Source organism: Rhinolophus sinicus, chromosome 16, assembly GCF_057876585.1.
Source record: "Rhinolophus sinicus isolate RSI-liver-muscle chromosome 16, RSI-T2T, whole genome shotgun sequence".
Classification (NCBI taxonomy): Eukaryota; Metazoa; Chordata; class Mammalia; order Chiroptera; family Rhinolophidae; genus Rhinolophus; species Rhinolophus sinicus.
In genome coordinates this window covers 138,398,247-138,417,254 of record NC_142516.1, presented here as the reverse complement: position 1 = coordinate 138,417,254, position 19,008 = coordinate 138,398,247, and the positions used below count along the sequence as shown (strand labels likewise).

Here is a 19,008-nt window from a genome sequence, read left to right as displayed (position 1 = left end):
AACTTGGGCTCCACAAAAAACAACCTGGGATGGAAGGACTCCATGCATAGATTTCAGAATGTCCATTGAACTTGGACATAAAACTATTCATTTGTTTTTATTAGCCTTTAACTGAAATTTAACATTTTTTCAGCTTCAAATGCAGTCAACAAACCACAAGAATAGTACTAGTGGTACCTGTGACTTTGTCATCAATTGAAATAATCAGTATTTTTATATCATAGTACCGTTGTTGCAAATATTTCAAAATATCATTTATGCTCACAACCACTTTGAAATTGCAGTAGTTTTTAGACCTGCCACAGATCCTGTTACTTAGTACATTATGGAGGGAAATTATTACTGTATTACAAAACATTTAAAAATATATTTTGATATTTGCATTTCAACATGAGTTGTTTCCTTGGCAATCTTAAATATTAGTTTTAATTTGTCATTATGGAGAACTTGGAGCATATATAAAAGTAGACTCAGTGATATATATAGAATCCCACATATCCATCACCAAACTATACACCCACATTCTTTTCAATGCTGCATTATCTTGTAGTAAACCCATATAATTTCATCTGTAAATATTTCAGTATATACCTATAAATATAAGAAATTCTTTCTCTTGAAGTATAACCATGATACCATTCTCACACAAAAGATCAACAATTCCTTAAATATAATCAAATATTTCATTAGTGTTCAAATTTTCAAGTGTCCGTGTTATAATTTTTAGTGATTTAAAAATAATAATTCAATTAGGTTCACACTTTCAATTGGTTGATATGTCTTATAAGTCTTTTAATTTATAGATTCTTCCTGCATCCCTTCAATCTCTTCTTGTACTTTTCCTTTGAAATTAAAGAAAAAAAAAAATGAGTTGTTTATACTGTAGAGTTTCCCACCGTCTAGGTTGTGGATTACATCTGTGGTGTAATTTATCATGTCCCTCTTTCCTCTGTGTTTCCTGTAAACTTAGAGTTGGATCTAGAGGCTTGATGCCATCAAATTTTGGGAGCAGAAGAGGGGGCAAGATTAATTCTGGTTGTCAGTGGCTAGCAGCCATTGATTTTCAGTGTTTAGATCCACCAGTTAATTAGGGGTTACAAAATGGTTTCTTTTAATTCTATCATTCCTTATCATCTGTTGTCTGTATTATTTCTACAAGGAAAAAATATGCCTTATCAACTATGTGGTTACCCATTGGTAGAATTAATATAGAAAGTCAAAATACACATGCTTGATTCTTTCCCTTTATTTAACAATTTTCCAAATAATGAGTTGGTTCCTTTTATGCATTTTATTTTATACATTTAGAAACATTATCCTGAAAAGGGGTTCATGGACTTAGCCAGACTGTCAAATGGGTTGGTGTCACAAAACAGTTATGAACTCCTACTTTACACAATCCCAGAAGACACAGAGGTTAATTTGAGCACTTCTCCAGAATCATTCCAACTATAGTGATTGCCAATTTCCTAGCATCTCTCACAGCACTTAATCTTCATCTTATGCATTTTGGTGCTTGGTAAAATTCCACCTTAAGTTTCACCTTAAAAGATATACATATGTAAATCCTATAGTAGTAGCTGTGGTATAGAGAGAGCACTAATTTGAAGTCTGATGGTCTAATTCAAAGATTGACTATGCTGCTTACTAGTTGTGTAAACCAAGGCAAATTCTTTACTTCTTTGAGTTTCAATTTCTTCCTATAGAAAGTGGCAAAAATAATATCTAACTTGAAGACATGTTTTAAGAACTAAAGAGGGAAACATTCTTGAAAGATTGAGACGTTATTGGTCCTCAGCAATATTTGTTAAATCTGATGGTTCCCTAAAAGAGGGAACTTGCTAATTCGACCTTAGACCTTTGGTACTATTCATAGTAGTAAAAAAAAACAAAAACAAAAACACGCTTATTGTACTATGAGATAATCCTGATTTAGGACCCTAAGTCACAACACATGCCCACCCTCCTCAACTCTACCCCTCTCTTTCCTTTTCTCCCTCCGTTTCTTTTTCTTCCTCTCACTTCCCTCCCCTTCCTCTCTCCCCTCCTTTCTTCTCCATGGAACCAGCTTTGGCCGACAGTTCTAGGGTTTGTCACTATACAAATACTAGTTCATACCACTGTGATAATGACCACCAACACGTATAAAATCCTCACTGTGGGTTGGAAGTGATTCTGTGGGCTGCAACCTTAGTCCAGAGCTTGTGTTCTTAACGGCCCTCTACACTGCCCATTGGGCCGAGGTCCGGACATTTCTGGAATTTTCCCCTGGTCTTGGAGGACATTTCCCTGACCCTTATTCTAGTCCCCACAAAAAAAGTCCCAGACCTTAAAAAGTAAGCTGAGATATGAGCTCTTTTGTTATCCCATTTATAGTAAGCAAAAGTGAAACATGATACTTTCACAGAATTAGAAGCTGGAAAGAGCCTCTGATTTTTTAAAAATGGATTTATATGCATAACATCCATTGCAATTAGTGATGATAGAGTCAGTGACTAATAAAAATGTCATTTCCTGTGATTTTTATCAATTACAATAAATATGCAGTAATCACCCACATTAGCTGCTGAAATGCAGGCAGCCATCTGGAGTAGAGGCCAGGGGACCTCATTGACGCCTAAAGAGGTAAACCCCACAGGTGCAAATTGACACCTAGGAAAACAGCAGTTAATACATGCTAGAATTTGGAGAAGGAAAAAGTGTTAAAATCAATGTATGTCAAGCAGACAAATTTGGACTTCTCACAAGGATCTGTCACGTTAAACTGGAAATAGCTATAAAGTACCTGTAATAGTAAAAATCTTGTCATTTATAACCTTTAAAGTTATGGGCTCATTTAACAAATCAACTCATAGATCATAATCTAGGATAGTCAGCCTGGGTATTTATTTCACTTTTAATGTCTAGAAGCCAGGGCAAACCATGCATGTTCCTCAAAGGGCCCCAGTGTCCTCTCAGTTCTCAGAGCCATAGAATGAACCAGAGAGATCACTGCCTTGGACCCAGGGTGATGAATGTGTCAAGATATGAAAACTCTTTCTGCTCCTAAAAAGAAAATTAAGATGTGATTGGAAATGTCATGCCTTAGGTAGTCTCATAATGAATAATTCCAAATAAATCCTACCATTATTCTTTTTATTTGTTTTACTTAGAAGCTATTGGAAGTCATTGGAGCTGAAAGTACATTTCAACATGCCAAGCGTATTTACTGTATCTTGTAATCATCTTGCTAACCAGTTCACAGGCAAACAATAATTGGAGTTCTGTGTTTATTTCAGATACCTCAATATAGACTGCCCACAGATAAGAAAGCCAGCTCAGAGACATTTTTAAAGAGGCTGAAACACCTCCACTAAAGTGTTCCAGGAGTGCGACTCAGGAAGATGAACACACAAAGCCTTCTTCTGCATTCTGTGAAGATTCGGTGGCAACTAGGTATTTATGATAGAGATGCTGAATGAAGCTTGCATGCATTGAATAAATATTTGATGGAATTGATGCAGGGTGGCAGCAGGTTCCGAAAAAGAGTCAGAGCAAAGAACATAGCCACACACCAAACTGACCACTCACTTTATAGTGAGAAAGAGCCGCAAGAGTGGGCATTGAGCATAGAGCTCACGGTTACATAAAGTTGACATCATGAACTACAAGGAAGGATAGTTGATCTCCAGAAAGACACGAACTCAGAGTTGCATTATATCCAGCTTCTTTTAATCTTCTCCCTGCCTTCTCTATACATCCATGTTTTCTTCCCCACCTTTAATTATAATCCGTCAGTGCTTAGGTCTGCCATGAACAAGAAGTGCTATGTTACTATAACTTGCTACAATGTGGACACCACCCATGAGTGTGTGGGCACCTGTGTGTGCACACACACGTGCACACATGGACAGTCACACATGCATGCAGGCACACATGCACGCTGCCCAGACTAGAAGGGCATGGCTAAGATCGCAGCCACATTTAGAATCACTAGGTCTGTGGGTTGGGTAACTTTTCCCCCTTTATTCCTTTTCCACATTCTGCCAGGGTAGATTTCTAGTGGGGTGAAAATCTGCCTCTGTCCACATGTATGAATACAAACTAATTAAAAAAAACACGGAATTTAATCTTAAAGAGAAGTTAAAAATTAGCTTCGGCTAGTAAGCAGTTTAACCAATTCCTTGCATTTGACTGGTTACTTTGAACATAATTGTTGATCTCTCTCTGAACTTCACTGTTTTCATAATAATGGCTAGTTTCCATAGATTGATTAGTGGTTGTCAATAAGGGAAGAAGAGGGGTTTAATGAAAAGGGAACATACAGAGTTTAGGCACTATTAAGATTGCTGAGGTAAAAAACCTGTAATTCAGGGAGAAAAGCTGATTCTGGGAACCAAATTGTTCAAATCAACAGCCTTCAGTCTGGAGTTCCAAAACCAAATCAAACCAAGCCAAATTATTCACTTTACTTTGGCGGACACCAAACATGGATGTATGTGAAATAACACACTGATTTTTTTTTTTTTTGGAATCCGCATGCATCAAATAAATTGAAGAATTGGGCTTCTTTCTCTAGCCTAGGTAATTTCAAGAAATGCCAGCAACCCATACCTTTAGTCTCAATTACTTGATGAAAGAATATTTGTCATTTTTCTTTTTCTTTTTTGGTGAACTAAGTGGATAATTGTCTCAGTTCTATGCTTTGGAGCTCTGTATACCTGTAGAGGATGTGTTGCACGTGTGGCCTGCAGGTTACAGCCATGCACCGCTTAATGACAAAGATTCATTTTGATAAATGTGTCAGTGCAGTAGGTATGTTTACAGCAGTATCATCACCACAAAAACGTGAGTAATATGTTATGCTATGATGTTATTACAGCTATGACATCACTAGATAATAGGAATTTTTAGCTTCATTATAATCTTATAGGACCACAGTCATATAGGAGGTCCATCCTATATGAAATGTCTTTACATGGCATATGACTGTATTTTACATCTGTTAATTTCTAGCAAAATTAATTTCTATAGAATAATGGGTAATTTTGAAAAATTTTGGCCAAAATGTTACAAACTCATTATTTGATTAACACAACTATACATACTGTATTCTACTGGTTCTAAGACACATATTTTTAGTTTTATCATCTCTGGAATCTCTGGAAATGGACCATTACCATCAGTGACAACTTACAATTATAATTGGCAGAGTTTTTTCTTTCGTAGTGGCATGGAAAATAAAGATGCATCGTACAATAAACAGCATCTTAGGCTTGTAAAGAAAAAGTACATGTGTGATGGTAATCTGTGGATAATTTCTTGTCCGTATGGTCTAGGGTGAAGAAAAATGTTTTGTGTCAAGGATCACCTATTCTTCCCTAATACTTCTTTATGCAGGAATTATATCCCCAAACTACAGCATGGCTCTTTTTACTCTAAAATGTCTTGTATTTACAACAAGTGGTTCACACTAGATTGCAATGTATTTGATAGAAGGTTCCTATATTGCCCTGTCCATTACCAACTAAAACAGTTACAAATGAAAATTCTAGAAGACTCTCAAAGGATGAAGCAAGAAGACCAGTTTCCCCATTGCTACCAAAGGGGGTGATGAGTCAAAAAAAAAAAAAAAATGAAATGCAAAGTTAGTACCACTAAGTGGGATTTAGTTAATATTTTAAATTCAAGATGAGCATGCAAATATGCAACAAAATTCTGTGCTACATTCATGCTTGTTTTCTGGAAACTTTGCACAGCAGTTATTGTAATGCAAAGAAACCTCTACCATGGACCCCTCAGCCATGTCACTCAGTATTTCCAGCCTGAATTCTTTTTATGTCTATTCTCAGAGCCAGAAGTCTTGGAGAGGATTTTAAATATTAGTTTGAGGTGATATGGGGACAGTAGACAGAAGAGAAAGAACATGTTTAGATTTAATTCTTTTTTAAGTAATAAGGATTCCAGACAGGAAAAATAGACGTATTGGCTGTATGCTCGAATACATGCTTCTTACCACAAGCTTGCTGGCCTGTGGAATATACAGAAGATATGCACACATACATATAGCAAATATCTATGTTCTTTTTTTTTTTTTTCTGGCAGAGAAGTCATTTAATGGCTGAGGTTGGTATTGCTTCACTTTCAGCCCTCTGCTCTTTACCTCATCTCATTGTTCCTGGGAGCATTACCTCACCATCCTATATGTACAATTTAAAGGGAATTACCTATTACTTCAATTATTTGTCCCTTATCAACTGATGTTACACTACAAGGATTTGCATTGAAAGGACACAAAGAAAGAGCAAGTCATGGCACATAGCCAAATAAAAGAGTAATGTTCTGGTGAATTTAGCCTAAATAATTTACTGCTATATAAAAGTGGAAAAGTGGAAGGTGAACCCTTTGACCAGTAAATCTCTCCTGCCTGTGAAACCCTTATCTGGTCCCCTCCAACATATTCCACACGAGGAAGCCATCATCATTGGCTCTGGTTTGTTATTTGTAAACCTTGATCTTCTGCACTCGGTGTCCTAAATATGGATAATTAGCATCAGTTTATCACGCTTCTGCATATTTTCTCTTCTCTCCAAACATGCATGCTTCTATTGGCTGCCATTCTGCCACAGAAGATTATGGAGACAGATTGCAGAGAATGAATGTGCTAAACGAGATTAGGAAGGAATAGAAATAGCAACTTGGCCAATAAATTCCTCGTGAGAGCCTTATCATACAATTACACGTTGACTTGTTTCACACTCTCCCAGCCTCTTAATCCAACGCCCCCACCAAGAAGAAAATTTCACTAATTTCTGAATTACTGTATATCCTCCTGACTTGTTACTGAGAATGGTTGGAAAGAGAAACACTGCTGAGAACAACACATCGAACTTTAAAATAAAAAAAATGAACTTTATGTGTGAAAATGGGTGGTATGAATTTGGGATGTTTAAAGCGTATTTACGTCTATGAATGAATGCACAAAGCCTTGGCATAGAGGGATATTTAACTTCTCTTTGAGCACCAGATTCTCATTGTGCACTTTTGGGGGTTCAGAAGTGTATGAAGGGGAGGATTACCTTGCTTTTAAACAGAACTATCTGATGTGTTTTAAAACAGGACAAACTACTTACTTTTTTATTGTTATCACTGACAATGATCATGACGCCCCTGAGTACTTCTGGGCAATCACTTGGCCTTTGTGAATCCAGTCTCCTCCTCACTCAAACAGGCTGTTTCACATATTATAGCTTCTTATGCGTATTCACGTGTATGGGTAGAATTCTTGCCCTCTCTGGGTCTCAGACTGTAACCTAGAACGCTGTAATAGGGGTGTCCACAGGGGGAGCTCGCTGCTCCTTCCTCTGCCTGTTAATGTTATTCTCCCCAGGGCTTTAAAATAAGTTATGTGTTTAAAGAGGCCCATTAAGCCTTTTGATTCACCAGGGAACTATTTATAGCATAGAGCAGCACTGAGGCATTATGTTTCACCCAAAAAAGCAAGGCGCTGGGGCAGGAGAAAACCCTGAAGGACTGAGATTAAGTTTACTGGAAGGAATGGAAATTCAGATCAAATCTTAAAAATGATGTATTTGTCCTCACAGAAGAGGAAAGGCTTCCAGTTCATGGTGGGAAGGATTAATTAGCTAACGAAATTCACAGCAAGGGTAAAGAGTTTTTATGCATGGATCATGATGTTGCCTTCACTTCCGTTTTTCCAGATCATGTCTATTAGGATTGACTGAGGAGAGGGCCTCATGCACAATCCCTAGAAAAGAGTCCATATTTCAGAAGACAACATTCATTCAACAAATATGGACAACATTCATTCAACCAATATGTATTGAGTGGCTCCTATGCGGCCCGGCACTGTTCTGAGATTGTGGGGTGTACCAACACAAAGAAAGAGCCCCACCCTGGAAGAGCTGACAGTTACAGGATGCTGGTATGTCTTGACTAATGTTGGTGAGTATGGGTTTGCTTTTTGCAAGCTAGCTGATCTATTGGCTGCGAGGGATTTCCTTATTTGAAGAGAGAGCCAGCTTGGAACCTCCTTCCCTCCATTTATCTTGATAGGGAGAGAGAGACCAATGGACCTGGAATGAAGCCTTGGAAGGTGCTTGTCTGAGGACCCTAGACTCTTCATAGGAAATAGTAGGTAAGAGAATGCCTATCTTCCTAGAACCACATCCAGGAATAGATGCCATAGCGTGGCAGTCATAGCTCCAATGAGCTTTCTACATTTCAAGTTATAAAGTCATCTGTCCAGAAACACACACACATCTTTGATGTTTGAAAAGTTCTCCTTTCTCTGCATCCTCCTCTCCTCCAAAGTCACTGATATTCAAGGCACCTGTTTTGGGGAACATGAGTTCTGCTAAATGGGGTGAGAGTGACCTAGAGAAGGGATAGGACTGGTTTGTTGTTTTGTTTCCTAAAGAAAATGTCTTGGAGGCTTTTTAGTGCTAATTTGGGGGACCCTTAAGTTTGGTTTCATCTCTCCCTCTCAAGCAAGGCGTGCAGCTGAGACCCACAAGAAGTCCCTAGGCAAGTGCGTCACAGGCAGACTTGGACTTGGAGCTCAGCTACTGGAGATAGAGGGATCTCCACACCGAAATGTGGTATCAGATGAGGAGTTATTAATAACCGTTGTCCCCTCTCCTATGTCATATTTCCTAAATTGGTGAGCTAAATTGGGGGGGGGGGGCAGTGAGAGGGAGCCGTTTGCCATTAATCTGGGAACAAATGGCTAACCTCGGTGACTGGTATTTTCGCTTTTCTTTTCTCACTTTTCTCAGTGTGGGGAAGCGGTGGAGCCCGCGCGGAGCGATTGTGAGGGGCTCTGCTGGAATTTGGCAGCGCGGAGGCTTGGAGAGCAGCCCCATGCTGGCTCCTATTCAGCAGGCCAGTTTTCCTCGAGCTTTGGAAGTTTCACTCAGCCGTGCACTCAATGGCTTCACAAAGCTGATTACAAGCTTCAGCGCATTCCTGAAGGAGCCAAAAGCGACGCAGGTGCAAACGAGCCGAGGGAGCCCCTTATCCCGGTGACAGAATGGGACAAGCTGGGAAAGGCTTGGACCACACAAATCCAAGCTCACCAGGCAGCAGAAAGCCTGCCTTGGGAACCGGGGGTCATTATCCGCCCTATTCAGCTGGGCCCGGGGACCCTGGGGGCCTGGGAGGCCGGCCCGAGCTGGAGCACCAGCGCCAGTGCGCGCCTGCGGGAGTGGGGACCTCGCTTGGCCCTGCGGCCAGGCTGGGGCGCTGGACGACGGTTTGTGAGTTTGCGCCGACAGCATCAGTGAAATCCGTGTTCCGAAGGGCCGTGTCAACACAAGTAGGGACACAGGAGAAAGAGCGTGCAGGAGAAAACCTGATGCGTGGACAGTGGTCAACGTTTGTTATCCCACGTCCAGACCGCACTGCCCTGTCCCAGCCCCAGCGTGGAGCTGCGAGTCCCCGTCGGTCCCCCAGGCCACCGACACTCAGCTCCCAGGGTCACTCTGCGCCTTTTCTCCCCCACGCGGCTTTTCCCATCCGTCCTTGTGGCAATGGGGTTCCGCGGAGGGTGACCCCGACGCGGTGCGTTGGCAGGTACAGTGACCACGCGCCGGGAGCGGGGTCGGCGAGTCACAGGGCCGCCCAATGGAAGGGCGGGAAAGGAGGACTCCATCGCTGCGAGTCTGATTCTGAAGCAGGGGCGGAGGATCCATCCCCGCCCGGAGAATGAATGACGTCTCCTGTCCGAGCTCTCGGACCGCAAACCAGTGGCTGCGGGTGGCAGAGAAAAAAAGGGCAGCGCCGCGGGGAGCGCGCGGGAAAGGAGGGACAGCAGGCCGGAGAGAGGGACGTGGGCGTAGGAGGGACACGAGGCGGGGTGGGGGCGGAGCTGACGCACGGGCATCCTCGGAGCGTCCTGCGCCAGCATAGGAAGCCCTGCGCCTCGTCCAGGCGAGCGCGGCACTTGAGTCCCTGTGTGGGGCTGGGCCTGGGTCCTGCTCTTGCGCGCCCCCCAGCTCTTCGTCCTGCCCACCGCGCTGGGCCGGCTGCTCCCGGGGGTCCCCGCGGGCAGGGCGCGGGCGGGCCGGGCGCGCACGCCGACGCTCTTTTGTCTGATAACTAATTTGAGTTAATGCGATCTTTATGTAAAGCTAACAGCGGATAATTGTCTATTTTCTCGCCAACAATCTCCATCACAATCACTTATCTGGAAACCTGCGGCTGGATTAATCGTTATATTCCCGAGATGAGCGTCGCTGCAATTCGCAGTGAACGCGGGTGGGAACATGGAAACGCCTCCCCCGCGCTTGCGCGGCGGGTTACCGGCCAGCTCTGCTACCGCCCGCGACCAGGTGTGTCCGGGGGTTAGTGTCCGCGGGCGGGGCTGCAGGACGCCTTCTCCAGGGCTGGCTTTTGTTCGGGTGGGTGGTGCGGGGGTGCAGAAGGCGGAGGGAGGAAGCAGGGGAGGAGGGGACTAAGAGGGGACCAAGAGGAGGAGGATATGCGGGCTGCGAAGCCGAGTACAGCCTGGGTCTAGCTGGGCCTGGGCAGTCCCTCCGTGCACTGTGACGTGGCCTTAGGGTCCACCCGGCTGAGGAGCTGTCAGTGTCAGAAACAAGTCTTTCGACCTGGAAGGATGCAACCCCCCCTTTTTTTTCCTGCAGTAAGGTGCTCTCTCCCCTCCTCTGGGTCCCTCTAGCTTCATACCCGGCCCCATCCACCAGTTCCCGCCTGAAGTCCCTCTTCCAAGATCCCTATCTTCAGGATCTCCATCTCTGCAAATTATTGGCAATATTTACTCTCCTCGCGATTGAAATACCCAAGAGGGAAAACCTTGGGTGTGGAAACACATCCCAGTGCCGCAATCCCCACGGTGCTCCCATGTTAGGGATAAAACACGATGGCAGATGGAAATAAGGCCTCTGGGGGAAAAGGTACTTGTGTGGCAAAGATTTTGTCTTCCTGAGCTGAAGTCCAAACATGAGTGTCAAAAGAAACTCCGTGTGGTTCTGGTGGTGGAGGCTCTCTGTGCGTGTGACTTCCTTGTGCAGTCAAGTGTAAAGCGATGGCCTGCTGGAACCAAGAACTGCGTATGGCTGGTCACTTGGAAGTAAACCATTAGATTCCATTTACTTCTACAACAGATTTGCCAGCCAAGGGACCACCATCGCAACTTTTCAAAGTGGGGTTTCTGAAAAATGGCAAATTCAGTCTCAATCCGTGACAGTTGTTGGCCACATAGAATGGAGCCATTTGTTTCCCTGTTGGCATTATGACTCAAACTTCTAAGAGTGGAAGGATACAGAGAAATAAAATGCCACGAAATTACTGGATTTTTAAATAAAGGAAGACCCCAAATTAACCCTAAGATAAGACATTGCAAATTCCTATTAAAATCTTTAAGTCTTCAATTTTCCCCTCCAGCAGCTTGATGAGGTCTTTAAAAGCAAACAAGTAAATCCACCCTCCCATGTCAGCTAGTCCCAGCCCTTGCCGAGTTTCCCAGGGCTGCTTTTTGTTGGGGCATTCTGGAATCATCCCACTTCATCTCTCACCTGAATCTTGTCATCTCGGCCATCTTGAAGTGATCTGTGAACAATGCTGATCCCTGCGACAGACCCGCTGGTCAATCAGGCAGAACAGACTATGCAAATGCTGTGGAGAGGCGAAGCGCCCGGGAACACTGGCTCCCATTGTCTTGGGCATTTCAAAGCGCGGAGCAGCTGCGCAGACTTGTCGCCTCGGACCCTCGGTTGCCACACTAATGTCATCATTGCAAAACATCAGATTTTGAAAACTATACAATCCGAATTCATTAGCAGCCTCTGGGCAAAGGCTTCTCTTCTCCACGACAAGTTTCAAACTCCAGATTCCCTTCTGCTGGGAGGAGAAAGGGAAAGGGGTGTTTTGCAAGTGACGGTGGCTGGCAATCCATAATTGCCTCTTTCTGGCTGATTCGAAAACTTTAAAACTTGTCTTTGGGGTTCTGAGCTCTGACCTCTGACTCACGCGACTCTGAAATTTTGAGGTTTTCGCGTTTTCCCTTAAGCGTTGCTTGCAAGTTCAAATTCATTGAAAGCAGCCAAGATAACGCGTGGAGTGAATGTAACAAAGACACCATCTTCTGCTTTCATGATAACGCCAGTGAGAGTTTTGGAAGTAATTTTGTTTAGATTGAACTCAAAACAATACATGTTAGAGCAATTGTATCCCTAAAGCAAACAAGCTAGTTACACAGACAACGACGTTCCTCACTGGCGCTGTTACAAACAGCTTACCAACTTCGAGTGTCCACCATGACACGCGCGTCTTAGTGATTTATGTAATTGTTTTATTCCCCATTGCTGAGATAACGAATCTTCTCTCTCCCTATTGCCTTGCCCCACCCCCAACTTCCAAGCTGATGTCGTGTTTTTTTTTTAGAACCAAGGCGGCAGGCGGGATGCGCATGGTGCTCGCGGCAGCGGCTCGTGGGGTGGGTTCTGGGCGCCGAAGCGCGGGTGCGGAATGCCCTGGGTCCCGCCAGATGGGCACCTGCCGGCACTGGAACCTCGCGGCGCAGGCAACGGTCTAGTCTGAGGGCACAGAGGCCGCGCGCAGCGGCGCTTTCCAGACTGCTGGGAGGCCCCAGGGCGCCAGCTCTCCGATCAAGTTGTGTTCTCCACTCGTGGACCGATTTGTTAACGTGTCCTTCTGTTTATTTACATTATTCCATGTCCTCTGTCCTCTCTCTACCTCTTCTGTGGGCTGGAGAATTTTTCCAGGAAAAGCCAGTCAACACGGAGAAAAGCCAATCAACACTAGGCCAATTCCTAGCCAGGAGCTGAGAGTTAAGCATCAAGGTTGAAGGTGGCAGAAAAGGTCGGGTTCTCCCCTGCGCGTCCCCGCAGCCTGGGCAATGAGCTCTGCAGCCTCTTAAAGTGCCTTCTCTTTCCTTGACATACTGAGGGAGTAGAATTTGGAAGGGCAATGCAACCAAATAACGTTTTTGTAAACACAACAAGGAGAACAGGGAAATAAATGGAGAAAAGGCCTCATCGGGTGTGCCTTGTTTGGTTAGGGTTTGGGGTAGAGGTGCAGGCCTCTATTGCATCCCAGGGAAAAGCTCTTCCTAAATATGGACATTTTTGGAGGAACTGAACTGGAACACTCCACGGAAAATTGTATGATTTGAGTCTTGAGGTTCAGACTGCAGTTACTCTTCGAACCTCCCGACTGGGCCTGGGAGATAGACGGTCTCCAGCGCCCTCCAGGCGCCCTCACTCTGCTCACTCATTCAGGGCCTGCAAGACCAGCAATGACCGCAACAGGGCTGGAAGCCAGAAGCAAACTTTCTGGAAGTCCTGGCTATGGGGAAGCAGGACACGAAAGATGATGTAAGTTCCAGAGAGAGTTTTTCCTGGGTTGGATCACCAGTGTCTCTCCAGGGTGTAGACAGAGCCTGGTTCATTGGGAGTGTCCAAAATGTGTTTGTGGAAGCACTAAAGAGGCCCTGGCCAAGGGTGGAGCTGATGGTCACAGGAAAATTTCAATGGCTAAGGTAGGTCTCTTCCTAGCAGAGGCTGCTCCAGGGTGCCCACTCTGGTTGGGCCAGCGCCCTGCAAGCTGGTGAGCCTGGTCTTGTCCTCGCCTTCCTCTCTTTCTCATACACATTCACTTTCACACACATCATGCGCATTCTTACACACTCATACACCCACATGACACACACACTATACACTAACACATGCACACATACCAGAATCTCTCACACACAGATGTATACTACACAGAGCCACCCAAGTTCACTCTCACATGATTTACACACACACACACACACACACACACACACACACACACACACACATATACACACTCTCTTGGGGCCCTGAAGTAACAGGCTGGCTGAGTACTGGAACTGGCTTGTAGCTGGGCACCTGATCCTTACGGGAGGAGAAATCATAAAGCTAGTAAGAATACTATGTTAGCTACACACAGGGATGAGTGAGCACATTCTTACAAAAATTCAACAAGTACAGCAAAAAAGTAATGTTGGTGAAAGACAAGGGCAATTTATTTCTGAACCTTTTTCTTCTGAGCTCTCAGAGCCAGCTTCCTGTCAAGCTTGCCAGTGGGTTGATTGTCACTTTGTATCCAACTCTTCCAGGTTTATACTTTCTCACAGTATATTTGGCCCCCCGCTTAGGCTACTGTTATCCAACATGGTAGCCACCAGCCACGTGTAACTACTGAGCACTTCACATCTGGCCAGTCCAAATAGAGATGTGCTGTGAGTATGTGAAAGAAAGCATGTAAAATACCTCATTAATCATTTAAAAATACTGATTTCAAATTGACATGGTTATATTTTTGGTATATTGGGTAAAATAAACTACATTATTTAAGTTAATTTCACTTGCTTCTTTTTCTGTTTTTAAAATGCAGCTATTGGGAAATTTAAACTTACCTATGTGGCTCCTATTTGTGGCTTATATTCTTTCTGTAGGTCAGCCCTACACCCCTAGACTTTCCCACTGATCCTTCAGGAAATGGAAGAGGAAAAGCAAAAATGGTGGAACATGCTGAGTTCCTGATTTAGCAGGAGGGGATATAGACCCACCCCTCCTAAACATTTAACTTTAAAAATGTTAAAGTTGCTTTTGTAACATAATATATTATCAAACCTTCTTTTCTTTCACAAGAATGCATGGTGGGGGTGGGTGGCATTACACATTGTACTTTATTGCTTGATTCATTTTCTTTCCATTTTAACTTTAATTCCATTTAATCACTGTATTGTGATCTCAGTCAGCAATCTTAAATGAACTCTCGAGTAACTTTTGAAGAATCTTCCTACAAAGGTTGGATAATGATGAGATGTAAATTACTACAGATTATTGTATAATGTCTACACAGGGCTGAAGCAACCCCTTTCCTGTTATTTTCAAATTTCAGGTCAGCGTTTTGGTAATTTTCTACTTTATTTTTTTCTCCTGCAAAGTATTACCACCACCACCCACCACTGCAACTCTACACAAAACAAACAAAACAAAAGCTTAAGCAAGAATTTACATCACCTGAAAATGCTTCCTACTAAGCAAGAATGGAATTTCTTCCATATTCCCCCTTATGATTGACTCATAACTTTAAAAATCTATGATGTCATACCTTGATCAAGGAGATTACTACAAAATATATACAATCTTTTTGTGTTTTAAAAGTAGTCTACGTTAACATTTTAGAAATTAGATTTCTAGAAGTAAAATCATAAAACTGAGAAATTATATTTCACCTTTTGATGATAGCAAAAGAGAGGAGATTGCTCTAACTATTGTTTTTAAGAAATTCAGTGTAACTGCAACATGAAAATTCTGCATGCATATATACTTGATATACACACTTTGCATTTTTAAGTATATTTATCTAGAGCATTATGTAATTAATGAAAAAGCAATTCATCAAAAATGTGAGGTGAGTCTATTTTGACAATAAATTGGAAGTATCTTATACATGATTTTTTGGTAAAATTAAAATTTTGTTTCTATCATAAAAGGAATTCTATTGCTCGTTATTGGTATGTCCATTTACTGTTCTATTTTTGTCTAAATTAAATTTAACTAAAGGAAAAAATTATTGTAGAATATCAAGATCAAGGTTTTGTTGGCAAGATCATTGAAATACTCCTAGTTTATTCTTTGTTTTAACTCCTTGGAAAATATCCCTCTTGTTATTCAATTCTTCTGTTCAATTTAGGAAAAAGTTAATAGAATAGGTTATGCTTTAATCAAACTGCCTGTTTTTTAAGAGTTTCCTATGGAATAACTAAAAATTTAGCGCGTATCTTGCTGAAGACCCATCACCGTCCTATTAGAAACTCAACTAATCTCAGTTGGGATGTGTAGGATATGGTATATTTATTAGTATAACAAGGTTGTTTGTTTTTGTGATGACTCATGTTTGCTCTTATTAAACTTACTGAAATAAAACTAAAGGAAACAAACTGCAAGAATTTAGCCACTTCACTGCCAACTCTGCTCTTCTATTTTTAGAATCATCTTGGAGTAAAAGAACAAAAAGTTATTTAAAAGCCTAGAGAAGAGGACCGATCCTTTGGCTCAGGTGGTTGGAGCGCCGTGTTCCTAACACTGAGGTTGCTGGTTCTAGTCCCACATGGGCCAGTGAGCTGCACCCTCTACAGCTAAGACTGTGAACAACAGCTGTCCCTGGAGATGGGCTGCTGTGGGCTGCTGTTAGCTGCTGTGTGCTGCCTTGGGCTATCATGTGCTACCATGAGTGGCCGGTGGCCATCGTGAGCGGCCAGCAGCCATCGTGAGCGGCCAGCAGCCGGTGAGAGTTGCCGTGAGCTGCTGTGAACGGCCGACCAACGGCCTCAGCTGGGGGAGCGCAAGGCTCATAATACCACATGGGCCAGGGAGCTGTGTCTTATACTACTAGACTGAGAAACAACGGCTTGAACCGGAGTGCTGGGGGCGGGGGGAGGTGGAAGAAAGGGGGGGAAAATAAAAATAAAAAGAGCAGCTTTATTAAAAAATGAAAACATAGAGAAACTCAGGCACATAGTACCCAGACTAGCAGTATAGAAATTCATGCCAGCAAACTTTCCAGTTAGCTTGTTCTTTGGTTTATTTAATATACGTATTACATGACCTTATTTGCTTCATCATGTTATTAGAAAGATTCTCATTGGCTTTCTGTTTTTCTTTTTTACCCCCAAAAGACTGTAATGGTCATACACTTTCAAATATTCACAGACAAGATATTCTGGATAAATAATCTAAGATTAACTAAATTAGGTCAATGTTCATACAGTGACAGTGTGATATGTCTCTTGTGGTGAAATTATCTGCTGTCAGCTACATTGATTGAAAAACCACTACAGACTGAAAAAGAAAAAAGTCTTATTACAAGATTTCTCAAAAGCAGATAAGAGAGCAAAGAAGCCCTCTCGTAAATGAGGGACCTTATCTAGATTTTAATATGACCGTAAGCAAATTGTAAATGTTTTTGTAAGTTAGACAACTTGTATGGGAAAGCAGACGTTTCTAAAGTTTCTAGGAGTCTAAGCCAGTCAGTACAGTTTGCACATCTGTTCATTGCTGGTGGGTCTTTGTTCTTTTCCTCAAGCTATATTCCATAGAAAGGCTGAATAGCATCAAATTCAGGGTACATTGTCTGGACTGTTTAATGCATTCTAGGATGGATAAACCCCAACAGACTGATGCTTGAATATCATTGTGTGAAGACACCTTCCTTTTTCTTTATTTATTGTTTATGTCTAACTTCATGATTGTTTCTCTCTTTTTGAAAACTGCTATTAATACTAATAAAATTTCTTATAACAAGACCAAAATGTCAGGGATTTGAAAAGAAGATTCTTGAGATTTTTATGCATTTGCTAAAATCAGTGGCGTACTCTGTTTATTTTTACTAGCTAGCCTCTCTAGCTATTTTATAGGTGAACAAATAAATGCTCCATTTGTCTGGGCCTGTGATCATCATTCTCTAATCAGTCAAAGTTCACTGAATTGTTTTTCCATTACCATTATGATCTACTTATTATCACAAAAGATAGTTAATAAGTTGATACTTTAATATAATTAACAGAATGGCTGTTAGGAAATATATTTCAAAAATAAACACAGACTAGTCCCGCAACTAGTGGATGCCATCCTATTTAAAATTTACTATATCTAGAACATAGTTTGAGGGGTAATAACTAGGATAGCCATTATCTTCAGGTTTAAACTGCACTTCTAATGTAAACATACTGTCTCAGGCATGCAATAAACTGTAATGAAATAAAACTAAAAAGAAAATCCAGCAGCCCGAAACGGAACGTTCTTGATTGCATTCTAATAGGAAAGTGAGCACTTTGCAGAAGAATATTGCACTAGTTCAAATATTCCAGAGAGCAACAGCTGCGGGTAGATATAAACTCTGGAAAAACAGCTGCCAAAACAAAAATAGAAAAGCAAAATAAATCAGAGTTTGAGGTCTGGAATGAAGAATTCTTTAAAGTTTAAAATATTAAATTTCACGTGAAAGTGAGGGCTGAAAACTGCCCAGCTCTGCTCACAGTTCTGCTGTGGACATCAGGGGTGAGTTGGCACCCCTTCCTTGCCCTACCCAGACACATTATACTCCCCAAGGTCTTTTTAGCAAACTTCAGCCACCAGTACACTCCTGCTGTTGTGTCCATCTGGGGCAAGTGTGCTAGAGCCACTGACATCCCTGGGAAGATGGAAGTAGCAACCCCTCCTTACTTGAGTCTCAGAAACTTCCTTTGCACCTTCATGATTTGACCTTAGTGTTCAGGGGATTGGTTCACAATACGCCTGTTGTTCAGATCACAGGTACACTTGTAGTCGAAGGGTTTGGCACTTTATTTGGTTTGGCCTTACATAGGTTTTCTGGCTATTTCCAACTATACCCCAACGTGTTCTAACAGTAGGGTCATGTCTGAAGCCCTTATCTGCTCTGGAAGGAAATGAATCCATTCTCTCTGTCGGGTTACACCAAGGAATGCACATTTTGTGAGGGGTAGAGGTAAAGGGGCATCCTTTTCATTCATGAGCCAAACTCCCATTCACACCTCCTTCCTCCTTGATCTGAGCATGCCCAGGGTTTATGGCTTTTAAAAACTTATGTTTAAAAAAAAAAAAAAAAAACTTATGTTTCATGTGCTTCTCTCTTTAGAGATAAATGGAAGTGAGGGAAGGACTCTCAAAGGCCATTCCATGAGAGGATATTTCTGAAGATCTGTAGCATGGGCTTTTATTTCAGGTCTGCAAAAATTAACAGATACCTTCACTGGGCTTTATTCATAAGCTGTAATGGTAACTTATATTCCTTTTAATAAAAAAAGAGAAGATGGTAGTGTAAGAGTCAATAGATATTTGATAAATATTTATTGTATTCCTGGTCCTTTGCAAAGCACGGATACAAAACTAAAAGAGATGTTAGTTATGATTCATGCTCTCAGGAAATTCTCAACTTTGTGAGGGAGAAAGAGAGTAAATGCTTGACTAC

General features: G+C 42.2%; 1 protein-coding gene across 13 annotated transcripts in view; it reads left to right on the top strand.

Moving 5' to 3' along the window:
• The window catches only part of LOC141571246 (uncharacterized), a 581,124-nt gene extending 563,363 nt beyond the window's left edge, over positions 1-17,761 (top strand). For 3 of the 13 annotated variants that reach the window (XR_016019121.1, XR_016019125.1, XR_016019124.1), the window contains 6 exons: positions 3,279-3,435; positions 7,701-7,924; positions 8,056-8,137; positions 8,491-8,662; positions 8,778-14,248; positions 16,008-17,743. Coding sequence is in view for 1 of the 13 variants with exons in the window: in XM_088792683.1 (XP_088648809.1) it covers positions 9,032-9,709 (678 nt within the window). In the remaining 12 variants the exon portion in view is untranslated. Of the gene's footprint in view, positions 1-3,278; positions 3,436-7,700; positions 7,945-8,055; positions 8,138-8,490; positions 8,663-8,777; positions 14,369-16,007 lie in introns of those variants that run through there. The other 10 variants (XR_016019122.1, XR_016019132.1, XR_016019130.1 and 7 more) reach the window with 10 other exon arrangements.
• Positions 17,762-19,008: the final 1,247 nt, after the last annotated feature.